Source organism: Argiope bruennichi, chromosome 2, assembly GCF_947563725.1.
Source record: "Argiope bruennichi chromosome 2, qqArgBrue1.1, whole genome shotgun sequence".
NCBI lineage: Eukaryota > Metazoa > Arthropoda > Arachnida > Araneae > Araneidae > Argiope > Argiope bruennichi.
In genome coordinates this window covers 74,549,544-74,562,158 of record NC_079152.1, presented here as the reverse complement: position 1 = coordinate 74,562,158, position 12,615 = coordinate 74,549,544, and the positions used below count along the sequence as shown (strand labels likewise).

The 12,615-nt window shown below is 28.1% G+C and overlaps 1 protein-coding gene across 1 annotated transcript in view; it reads left to right on the top strand.

Moving 5' to 3' along the window:
* The window catches only part of LOC129961775 (cysteine-rich secretory protein 2-like), a 32,460-nt gene that overhangs the window by 2,247 nt on the left and 17,598 nt on the right, over positions 1 to 12,615 (top strand). The window contains exons 3-4 of the mRNA XM_056075339.1: positions 6,539 to 6,675; positions 12,028 to 12,121. Coding sequence (XP_055931314.1) covers positions 6,539 to 6,675; positions 12,028 to 12,121 — 231 coding nt within the window. The remainder of the gene's footprint in view (positions 1 to 6,538; positions 6,676 to 12,027; positions 12,122 to 12,615) is intronic.

The window sequence follows — 12,615 nt, the reverse complement described above, 5'->3', positions numbered from 1 at the left end:
AGAGTTTTAATATGTTTAAAGCATTCTCATCTGAATTGTTAAATGAAATAACGGCAGTATTAGTGAAGGAATTTTGGAGTTTTCTAGCAAATAATTTTGAAAGAATCGTAAAAGTTCAAGAGGGTATTCTTTCCGTTCTTCTATTTGATTTTCATCAATGACAGCAGAAATAAATTTCCAGATCTTGATCTTTAGTAAAGATTAGTTTCAATCGAAAAATTATCTTTTGACTCTGTTATTATTATCATTTAATGGACACTTACCTTGTTCATTCAGACAACTGAATGATTTTAGCACTGTAAATAATTGTTGAAATATCTTAAACTGATTTCTTGAGTCTCTCAATGAAATGAAGAAAAAATTTTTTCGTTAGATTTCTTTTCCATACCATAAACCTGTATCATGCGAAATGTCTCCAAACATGGATTTTTTTCCCTTCTGCATCGATTCTCCTTGATGATTTCGTTACAAAATTGGCTGAATTATTGCAGCCAGTTTTGCTCGTCTCAATTGATAACTAAAGCTCGTCTAGTTATCAATTGAGCTCCATTAAGTCTAGTTATCCTCAAGCTAGCTCGTCTCATTTGATAACTAAAAGGATTTATAGAGACTGTAATTTAACATCATATTTTGATGTATGTTTAATTCTTTGGATGAAAGTTGAAATTTGTGTATCCTTTATTTTTAAAGAATAAATCCTAATAAGCTAAGAAAATAATGAACAATACACGATTGAGAATGGGCAAGTGATACATCTGTTTACAAGCAACTATGCTACAATGTTTCAACTTCAAGTATATCACTTCATTAAAATACATCACTTCATTCAAGTATATCACTTCATTAAAATACATCATTTCATTCAAGTATATCACTTTATTAAAATACATCACTTCATTCAAGTATATCACTTCATTTTCAAGTATATCACTTCATTAAAGTACATTACTTCATTTTCAAGTATATCACTTCATTTTCAAGTATATCACTTCATTTTCAAGTATATCACTTCATTAAAGTACATCACTTCATTCAAATATATCACTTCATTTTCAAGTATATCACTTTTCATTAAATTTACTTCGCTTTATTTTTGCACACAAAATGACTGAATTAGTGCCATTCTTCTTAGTTATAATTTTTCTTGTCTGTCAGAATGTGTTCTCTCTTTTCAAAATGCAATCTGGGAAGGACTCTATACGTTCCTTGTCTCCACTTACCCCACAACAAACTCCAAGTTCGCGGGTTTTTTTTATATAATTATTAATAATAAGTCAATCCTTGTGCACCATAAAGTACAGCACAAGGCTTACAGAAGTAAGTAGAAACAACTACATCCATAGATAAAAATATGTACAGATAAAAATAAGATAATATTTTTTTCTTTTCATATTTTACGTACAAGAAAAACTTGCTGCTGAAATTGAAGCAATGGGAAGTAGAGATTATGAAAAATTACAAAAGTACGTATGTATGAAATAAAATTACTGCTCAGAAAACACACACTGTTTCACATTAAAAATAATATTTAATAAACAATTTAACTAAACACGATCGTCTTAATCTGATTTCAAAATTTTAAAATAAATAAACAAAACTTTATTCGTCTAATTCCATGTAGGATTAAAACAACCTTTCATTTATTTGCAGCAGTTTGGTAGGTAGTGCTATCACAGCCTACCTACAAAAAACAGTTCGCTTCATTGCATTGTAAAACCTTATCCTGCAATTTTATACAGAAAAGTGGAAAATTGCCCAAGTTTGAGCTTAGTGATAATATGATAATTATCCACCCACGTTTCAAAATTACATATTCATTTCTGAACCCCCCCCCCCTTCCCCAGAGAATTCCGCCCATGCTGTCTTCGATCGTTTACTCCAGTGGTTTTTGTTTAATCTGAAGCAACAGAGAGAAAGTTATGAAAAATGGTGAACAGCGAACGGCGTTCTATTCCTATTTTATTATCCTTCAAGGATATACTGAGATTATGTGGCATTTAGAAATGCATCAATTAAAATGCATTTCAACCATTGCATCAATTATTTATATAACAATTATATTTAATATACAGGGTGGTTATAATTAAACTTCCCCTATAAACAGCATCATACAACGCAAATGGGTGAACGGATTGCAACGAAATTTGGTTATAGACTATAAACGAGATGTGCTCACGGAATTTCGAAAAAAAAGTTTTTAGATCCAAAATGTCCACCAGAGGACGCCTTTTCCGGAGAAATACTAATTTTAATACAATAAACGACCAAAAAGGAATACAGAAACAATACTCATATTTATTGATCTTCTGATCACCTTGTTATCTAACCACAGTAAGTAAAGGTAAGGAAAAAATGACAGTAAGCTGTTTGAGGGAAAAAAACCAGTTCAGTTTGCAGAAACAAGAACAGATTAGGAAGAAATTGCACAAGAGGAGCAATTGATAATGGTGTCTAGGATGAAATATGTTCCATGTGAATTCACCTGTAAAGTTTCAAGTCGATGGATAGTGTCTTCAACAACAAAACGTAACTGATCAATTGTGATGCTTCACATGTGAAATGTTATGGAGTTCTTTAAGTCATTCAAAGTCGCAATAAGATACCGTCATCATTACAGCTGGAAATATCGACATAAAATATGATAACGTTTGCAAACTCTAACTTGTTCTAACCTTACTCTAACCTGTTTCGAATGCTTCTTCGCAAACATGCAAATCTTGACATTTTTTTCCTTGAAGTGACAACTTTTCCCGGTTTTACATTTTATTACTCATAATTCTTGTTCTGCATTATTAATATTGTTCCTCTATTCCGTTATGGTCGTTTATTGTATTAAATTTAATGTTTCTCCGGAAAATATGCCCTATGATGAAATTTTGGAACTAAAAATTTCTTTTCGAAATTCCGTGAGCGCATCTCATGTATAGTTTATATACCAAATTTCGTTGAAATACGTTCACCCGTTTGCGTTGTATGATGCAGTTTATAGGGGAAGTTTAATTATAACCACTCTGTATATTATATATAATTGCTATATAAAAAATTGATACAATGGTTCAAAGGCATTTTAACCCTGTATATCTTCGGGTGTGTTTCAAAAGTGATACTGGTGAATTTTTGAGAATTGATCAATTTAAAAGAAAAATATTAAGAAAGATCCGATCCTCAATCCGAAATATCGTGGCATAATAATAATTTTAGGCTTTATTCGTATTTTTCATTTTTTAAAATTTACCCTTAATTATGTAGATAATTTTAATAAAAAGATAATTTTAAACAAAAAACAATTTTAATGTCGTCTTTATTATTCAAAATGTTCTTTGAAATACTATTAAATTATTTAATATGATTAATTTATTATTATAATAAAATAATATTAAATTATTTTATATAAATGAATTTATTAAAATCAGAGGTATTAATGCACATGCATAGAATTGGTATCACTAAAATTCTTATTTTTAACGTTTTTGTGGTGCAATAAAATGTTTAATAAAAATCGAAATAAAAAATAGAAGAAACTGCCTTTATTACCCTTTTTAGTGGACACTTATTACTCAGGAAGTTACTGTGTGACATGTTTGGTTGTTCTAGGTCAAATGATATGATTTGTACTGTGATATTTCGCCGGAATTTTAAACGCATCTATCACATTTTGCAATTTACAGAATTATAATTATAATCTGAAATGAATATTTGAATATAACTATGATTTCGTGATCATTTGACAGATAATAAATGCAACACATCAATTTAATTTTAGAATCTATTCCTCATATCTGCTCTTTTTCCTGGATGATAAAGAGCGTAATACCATAATACAATTAAGGCCATGTTTATAATTGTTAATTTATTCATAGTTGAATTTGTCGAGATTTATTACAAATTTATCTCATTACCTATACTTGACAGTTTTATTTGTTCTATTAGCCCAATATTGTTGCCAGCATTATTTGAAATTAAACAAACAGATTTGTAGCAAGGAGTTCACTTAGCCGGCCCAGTAATTCAGTCAATAGTAAATATTTATTTATATAAATTGGAAGGAATACAATTTGCAGTTCCCAGGTGTAGGATCGCCATATTCAGCAATTTGATATGATAGAAGTCTTCTAATTGAATGCTTGCTGAACATATGTAATATCAAGAATAATCCTTTATAATCTCTCTCGCCTTTTCAGTATGTCATTATAGACATACGGACATTTGAACGCAGGTTTCGCTCTGCACATTCGGACTCTTCCAAAAAATTGTGGTGAGGCAGTTAACATTATTCTATTCACATATAAGGCAGCCTAACGAACGAATAAGGGAAATCCTTTATAAAGGATGAAAGAATTGAGGCAGTTTCAATCCCAACTGTCACTAAAATACTTTTGCATAAAAAAAAGAATATTTTCAAAAGTATATATAATTTAATTATATAGATACTTTTTTGTTTCCTTTATATATTTCAATTTTCGTTAAAACTCGACCTTTATGTATAATATGTAATAATTTTTATTAAGTAATATAATTTAATTTATTTAGTGAGAATGTGGAGAAGATATCAAAGAAGAAAGGAAAGAATGAAACTATGAAGTATTCTAAAAAACGAAATCAAGAAATAATAGCCTTTAATATTGCAAAAAATCACTTTTATAAACATTCTATCAACCACCATATTACCACTAAAACAGCTGATCTGCTTTTCTACAAGATAAAAATACAACAATAATGCTTCTGTTCTTTTAAAACTTAATTGACATTTTTAAATAGGTTTAAAAATTATTATTGAAATTAATCCAAATTTTTTTAAAAAAATAACGTTTAATATTTCTTGACAAAAAAAAAAATAGGAAACATCATAAAATAATTATAAAACATTTATTGGATTCTGAAATAATAAAACTTCAAAAATATGACTCAGGCTCTTCAATCCTGAGTCAAATAAAATGGATGTTTCTAAAATAGCCCATGCATGGAGAGAAAGGCATTCTAGTAAGATAGAGAGCATTTTTCCATTGTTCGTAACATTTCAGTTGGTATCGTGTAGTTTTGGAACAGGCCATTCTTAAGGAATCAAATTCTCTACAGAAGTTCTATGACCTATTTTAGAATATAATGCTCAGGTATGGCATTTTGCAACGAAATCAATCAAAAAGAATTCTGCTGAATAAAATCCTTCGTATTAGACGAATGAACTCTTAATTATGAGAAAATTATGTATGAGACATTATTAGACTCTTATGTATGAGACATTATTTATGCAGGAGACATTTATTTACATTATTATGTATGAGATATTATTTATGTCATGCATAATAATCTGAATTGGTCATTTTTTTACATTATTATGTATGGTACATTATTTGTATATTAGACATTATTTACATTATTATGTATGAGACAATATTTGTGTATTAGACATTATTTACATTATTATGTATCAGACATTATTTATGTCATGCTTAATAATCTGAATTGATCCTTAATTACATTTTTATGTATGAGATATTATTTATGCAGGAGACATTCTTTATATCATGCTTAATAATCTGAATTAATCATTATTTACATTATTGTGTATGAGATATTATTGGTGCAGGAGACATTATTTACGTTATTAGGTATGAGACATTATTTATTTACATTATCATGTATGAAACATTATTAGACCCTTATGTATGAGACACTATTTATTTGCATTATCATGTATGAAACATTATTAGACCCTTATGTATGTGACATTATTTATGTATTATACCTTATTTATTTCATGCATAATAATCTGAATTGCTCGCATCCATCAGTTGTTTAGAAACTTCAAAACTTTCAACCTTAAAAATCAAAGTCAAAATTCTTAATCCAGCTATCAGCTACATCAGTTCTCCGCCACAATGAAAAGAGACATAATATCAGCGGCTCCAAAATGTCCTCTCTCTCTCTGAAACTACACCAATTTAACACTATCTAGGTCTGCAATGAAATCTTTTATTACAACTTCATAATTATATAAATTCTTTCATAATTTATTCCGATAATGCTATGTCACTTTTATAGCAAACATAACAATACTTAATTATAAGTTTCTGCTCCCCCCCCCAGATTCATTTATCACAGGTAGTAGAGGAAAAATATACATTGGCTGCTTGACATATCGAGGAAAAATAAGTCATGTAGCCTATGATTTTCAAAGAAAATAATTATTTCACACCAATATGATCGTAAATATAATTATACAATTTTTTATTTATTTGTTTTTTAAATATTTTTAAATATTTATTTGTTTAATTAATTAATTTCGTCAATTAATTTCATTTATCTATTCTTTTTAATGATTTATATTTATATTTTATTTACTTACTTATTTTTTTATTCTTATTAATTTATTTCATTTATTTAATTATTAATCTGCTCTAAATGCTTATTTTATTTATTTATTTTAATAACTAACTTTTAATTTATTTTTATTACTTATTAATTATAATCTTTACTTTGCTTTATATTTGTCGCTTATTAATTTGTCACTCTAAGATTAACACCCTTTTTTTTTCAGGACCTAAATTGCATGGAACTGCAATTCCGCCAGAGCAACTGGATCCAAGAAACAACGCTACAAAGAGAAAAATTTTGTTAGCACATAATTTTTTCCGGTCCAGAGTAGATCCACCAGCAGCAGACATGCTGGAAGTGGTAATGAAAAAATTCTGTTATTAAACTCTCTCGTTCCAAACTAAATGAATTTGATTCACCTTCAAAGACGAAATTATGGAAAGAGAACAGATTTGTGTATCTCATTTCGAGATAAACGATCATGTACTTAAAGGAATGGATAAGAGAATTCACAGGATTCGCTATGAATTGCCTGTAAACATCGTTTCTTTATACCAATGAAGTCCAAACTTTATTTTCTTTTGTACTCTTTGAATAGATTTTCCTTTTTTTAAATACCCCCTATTGTTATGCTTATTTCTTCATCTCTTTGTGCCAATCATCTCTTTGTGCAAAGAAGTTAGTATTAAGCATAAGGGCTTAAATTATCTTATGAGTCAAACGACTCAATCTGATTTATAACTTTTGTAGGATTCTTTTTCGATTTTACATTTTAGTTCTTTTTTTAATAGTATTAATTTCTGTATTTAATAAATGAAAGTAACATTAAATAATTTCGTATTGTGATGAAATGATAGAAGCTAACATTTTAATAATTAACTATTCAGATCGGAAACAACGGTTCAATCCTTAAGCTTGATTTATAGATATGACTTTTTTGAAAATGGGTTTGAATGAAGATGGATATAATCTCATGTCTAGAGCTGCATTAAATTTACCTATGAATATCTTTTGGACTCAGAAAACATTAAATATTGCATTGTTTTAATAATGAGTTTTTGGCAGTTTCCTCTCATTTTTATTCTGTAAATTTTTTAGACTTTCATAATTTTTATTCTTCGTATGAGCTTGGTTCTATGAATTTTCCCCCCATTTTAATCCTTTATCTATGGGATTCCACAGAAAGAATATGTTAAGTTATATGCATTATTCAAATTTTTTAAAAATAAATAATGTAAACAAATCTAAATGCATTTAAAGGGAGGGAAATAAAACAAAGGTTAATTGAAAAAAAATTTATAACTGCGTGACAGAGAGGTACAAAGCATAATTACTTTTTTTAAAAAAACTGGGAGTTTTGCTAGGAAAAATAATTGATGTAATTCAAAGTTTTGTGATAACTAGCTTAGATTTTCACCCCCTATCATAAAGTGCTCTCTTATTTCTTCATTTAGGTCAATCTCCTTTCTAAAATTAGATCATTCTTATATAGTTTTTAATTATTTGATATACTTTTTATAATTTAAAGGCGCTTTAACTTCTTTCTTATTATCACAGTTTCACTGTTGGCTGATATTAGAAATCATCCAGTTTGTCATTTATCGTTTGTCATTCTCAAATTTATACATTATTCTCATTTTATTCTTCATTTTTACATCATTCTCTAATGTCATGTAATCTCTCCTCTCTGATAATTTTTTATCTCTTGTTATTTCATAGTTACTTATTTTATTTAAATTTCCTTTTGAGTGAGATGAAAGTGAAGGCCTTTAAAATTGTTGACATGGCAGTTTTGGTTATGGAAAGCTTGCAAAGCCTTATATGAAGCAATTGAACAAATTAAATGAACACTATTAAGGTACTACTCTATACTCAAAAGCAACTCCAGCTCTTGGCAAAGTTTTATTATTTGGTGCAATTTCTTTTTGATCTTTTATATTCGCTTAGCTGACATAGGATTCCAAAATCAGAAAAATAAACTATGTAAGGTACGGTCTAAAATAATAACATGCTCTTGATTTACTCAGTGGGATATATTTTGTATCATTACTTAAAGTTACATCAGGCCGATATAATTTCTCAGACATATATTAGATAAATGATGACTTATGCTCCCATTTCTTTTCTGACCTTGTAGTCACATGCTGTGAGCAACTCTCTCAATAAAACATAGATTGTGCAAGCACTGCTTCTCAAAAAACATTGATCGAAGTACATTTTGTTCAGTAGATTTGTCAATCCCAAATGCATAAAGTAAATCATTGGTATCACAAGTAGAATAAGAAACTGTTTTATTTATTTTCTTTAAGATATTGTTAACTTTATTTGTTAATTTCAAGAAAGACTTTATTTTCAGCTTTTAATATAAATTCCGGTAATATTAATATTTTATGAATAAGCAAAGTATCCGTATTACTCTGCATACACTCATAATTATTTCCTGGTCTTAATTTTTTATTTACTAAAATAATATTGACATCTGCAGAAAATAATAAGAAGATATATGAAGCCTTTCGTATTACTGGACAAAAGTAAATATACAATTTTAAGATTTATTTTTCAGTCTTTTGATGGCAACAATTAATATTATTTAATCTTATTTCATATCGTCATACAACTCATTTTAATATTGCTGTATTTAAGAGATTTTCTAAATAGAAAACACGAGAAACAATACGTCATTGAAGCAAATTGTATATTTTTTAATCTTAATCATGTGACCACATTAATTAATTTTTATAATTAATTTCAACTAAATTAAGAACTACAAAAGTCAGTGGAAGAAAGTCGAAATGCGTTGTTTCTACATTTTGCATTGCTTATGATAGGAAGTGAGGATATGAGAGACGATAAATTGTCTGTTTAGAGTTTTATTCGTGGAACATATTGAAAAGAAGAAAAACATTTGCTAATTCGTCAAAAAACATTACTGAATCTTAATAATGATAGATAAATTGGAAAGTTTGTAATCTTTAATCATCGATGATTTTTTCAGTTGGTGAAATTATTATCATCATAAAATATCGGAATATATGGAAGAGTTACCTGAAATTGAATTACCTGAAATCTCTAAAATTTTAATCAGTAATTAGTAATTAACAAGTAGCCAAAATTTAACGGAATTTCATTTTAGATTGCTGATTATTTTTCGGATTAGATTTTATTAATGAAATTATTTAGAGAAAGGCATCTAGAAAGCAGGAAAAATACGATGGTGTGCATAGGATGTAGCCTATTTTTTTAGAAGGCTGTCTTTTGTCCCTCTTCGTTCCATAATAAAGTTAATTTCTTCTAAATACAAGAATTCCTAGACAATTTGATTTTTTCCATCCATTTTTTTTTTTTCACAATCTTGCTTCGATCAGTAAAATAGTTCTTCGACTTTCCACTTTCTTGAAATTCCAAACAAGTGGAACGTTCATAAAAAAACAAACGATTGATTTTTTTTCAAAATAAAATATTCAGTTTTTCATTTTTGAAAGTAAATTCTAAATCTGATACATATGAAAAAAAGATTTCAACTAGACATATGGACAATTTGACTCCCTACTAATCAATATGATTGGTTGTACAGAGTGCCTACCAGTAGTTGCAAACAGTTTCAAAGTTTCTAATTTTCGTTATTGATGTACATAGAAGGTACGTTACACCCGGTGTTTTTTAAATTAACTTTTTTTTTGCTATTTGATGGAAATTGTAATCAATTTCTGATGCACATCACTGTAGATATTCCTACCAAAATTCTGATTTTTTCTAAATTTGTAACGCAGTTATCTTGTATAAAGTTATAAATAAATTTATAAAGTTATAAATAGACAATTTATAAATAAATTTATAAAGTTATAAATAGACAATTATAAATAAAATTCCTACTAAAAGGCTTTGGCTTAAATAAGCATGAAGAGTTATGCTAGAATTTTTAAAGAAAACATTATGGAAGTTAATTTTTTACATACCGTTAATTCAGATGCAAATGAACGAGATTGATTTTTTCATATAAATTGTACAAAGAGAAAGCATCGTAATCGTCAAAAAAAAAAAAAATCGTCGATATTTTGACATATATGTATGTTTCATACTTCTCTTCGCGCGAAAAACAATATTTTAAATTATGTTTATCTGTTAACACAATAACACAAAAGCACTTTGAGATGGAGGAATGAAATTTAGTATGCAGTTCTTAACAGAAAATTTGAAGATTTAAATCATATTTTGAATGACATTTCATTGGAAGTTAACACATCTAACTATCCAAGTACAAGTAAACAATATAATTACAAAGCGTGCATCATTTTGGCATTTAAATTTGAATCGAATTTTGAAACTCCTTTTTCTTCACTCTTCTATGCAAATGCCAAACACTCTTGAGAAGGACTAGGGAAATAAATATCTGAGCACTTGTGGCATTCACGATTTTCCCCAAGATCCCCAATTTTTTTGAGATAAGGGATAGAATCATTATTACTTTATTAAGAAATGTACCAAAAAAGTTCTGGAGCTACTCCTTCTGATTTAAAAATTGAGGAATGAAATATTTTTCATGGCAAGTATCGTTCGATTTCCAAATGCATTTCATAGAATCCATTCCCATATTTTTTACGAATCACATAATCTTGAACCATAGTCAAATGATGAGGTCGTTACCTGATATTAATTTATCAGGAAATAAATAAAAGAAAATGAAAAATACGATACTTCAAAATAAAATTTCTCATTTGAAATTTTGTATTTTGCAAAGAATATCAAGTAGAGAAACTTTTAAAATTGTTTTTTAATATATGTCTTAAAAAATGTAATGGGCGAAAACTCTAACAAATATTTTTGACCCTTAATCCATAGTTAAGAGATTTAGATTTGAAAATATTGCCAAAATTTGTGATTATATTAACATGATAATAGTTAAAAGTTAGTATATTCTCCTTAAATTGCGATATATCTAATGTAGAAAACACGTTCAAAAACTCTATATAGCAGATCATTGGCCTTAAACTATTACTTTTAGTAAGTAAGTTGTAATAAATTGTAGTGCCCTATATATCAAAATTAAATGCTTAAACATTACAGTAAACAGGGAAAACTAAATTCCTTTCTTATTAACAATCTCTTTATTTAAATTTTTTTCAAAAGATTTTGTTTATTATTTACTTTCTTTTATTGAATGGTGGTTTCACTCCAGAACTGAGTTTAAGAATTCTATTATCATCGATGTTAGTTGTATAACAAATTAAGTTTCAAAACTATTGTCTGAGTTATAGTTACTTTACTTTTATCCCCTTGCTTATGTAATTTCTTAATGGTAAGTAGCTTCAAATAAAGTTAAAATAATTGCAGTTTCAAGGGAAAATATCTAGATTTATAAAGCAAATTCAGAATAAAAAAATATCGTTTAACATCGTATCTAAAAAAATAACAAAGAAAAAAAAATGTATTGCTTTTTTATGTATCTACGCATACGCATATGTGTGTGTATATATATGTAAATCTACATGATGTGACAAATTTTTTATTAGAAAAAGCGTCCTATTCTTGTACAAGAATTCTATCTAGTTCAACAATTCGAATTTCTACTATAGAACTTATGATTCAAAATACTCTGTTCAAAATTTTATAGGTTTCAAAATTCTCTTATAGCATTGAGGGAAAAAATGCTGAAAAAGTTCTATCAAATTAAATCCTACACATTTATACACTTAATCTAATTCTTTTTTTTAGTCCTGGCATAACGAAGCAGCCGAGGACGCTCAAAGATGGTCAGAAGCTTGCCAATTGCTACTCCACGATAATGCTACTGGACGCTGGACAGATGGTAATTTGTTTTGAGCTCGTGATTTCCCTTGATAAAAATGCATTTGATGAAAAAAAATAGGCATTGTCTGCCCATGGGAAATCTAGGCTTCTAGAGCCCTAATGAGTAGCCTCATTTTCTTAGAAACCGCCTTCATTTAAAGATCGGCACGATTTACATTTATTACATTTCTTGCCTTTGAGTCAAAGCGCAACTAACAGAAAATCGTTATTTAAATTTCTTGCACCACAAAAAAAAGAATAGTCTAAATGCTTACTCATTTTAATTAATGAATTTTTCATGGGCGTTTCCTAAATAATAGTACAAAGCCTCTAAAAGACAAGAAATCACAAAACTGATATAATTAATATATTAATAAAGGACGTCGTGAGACAACTTTTATGAAAATATTTACAGACTACTGACACCTAGAGGGTAACCTATTTAAATACATGTTACATTACTATATTAAGAATCTCTGCTTTTTTATTATGTTGTTGTGAGGGGAAATTTTA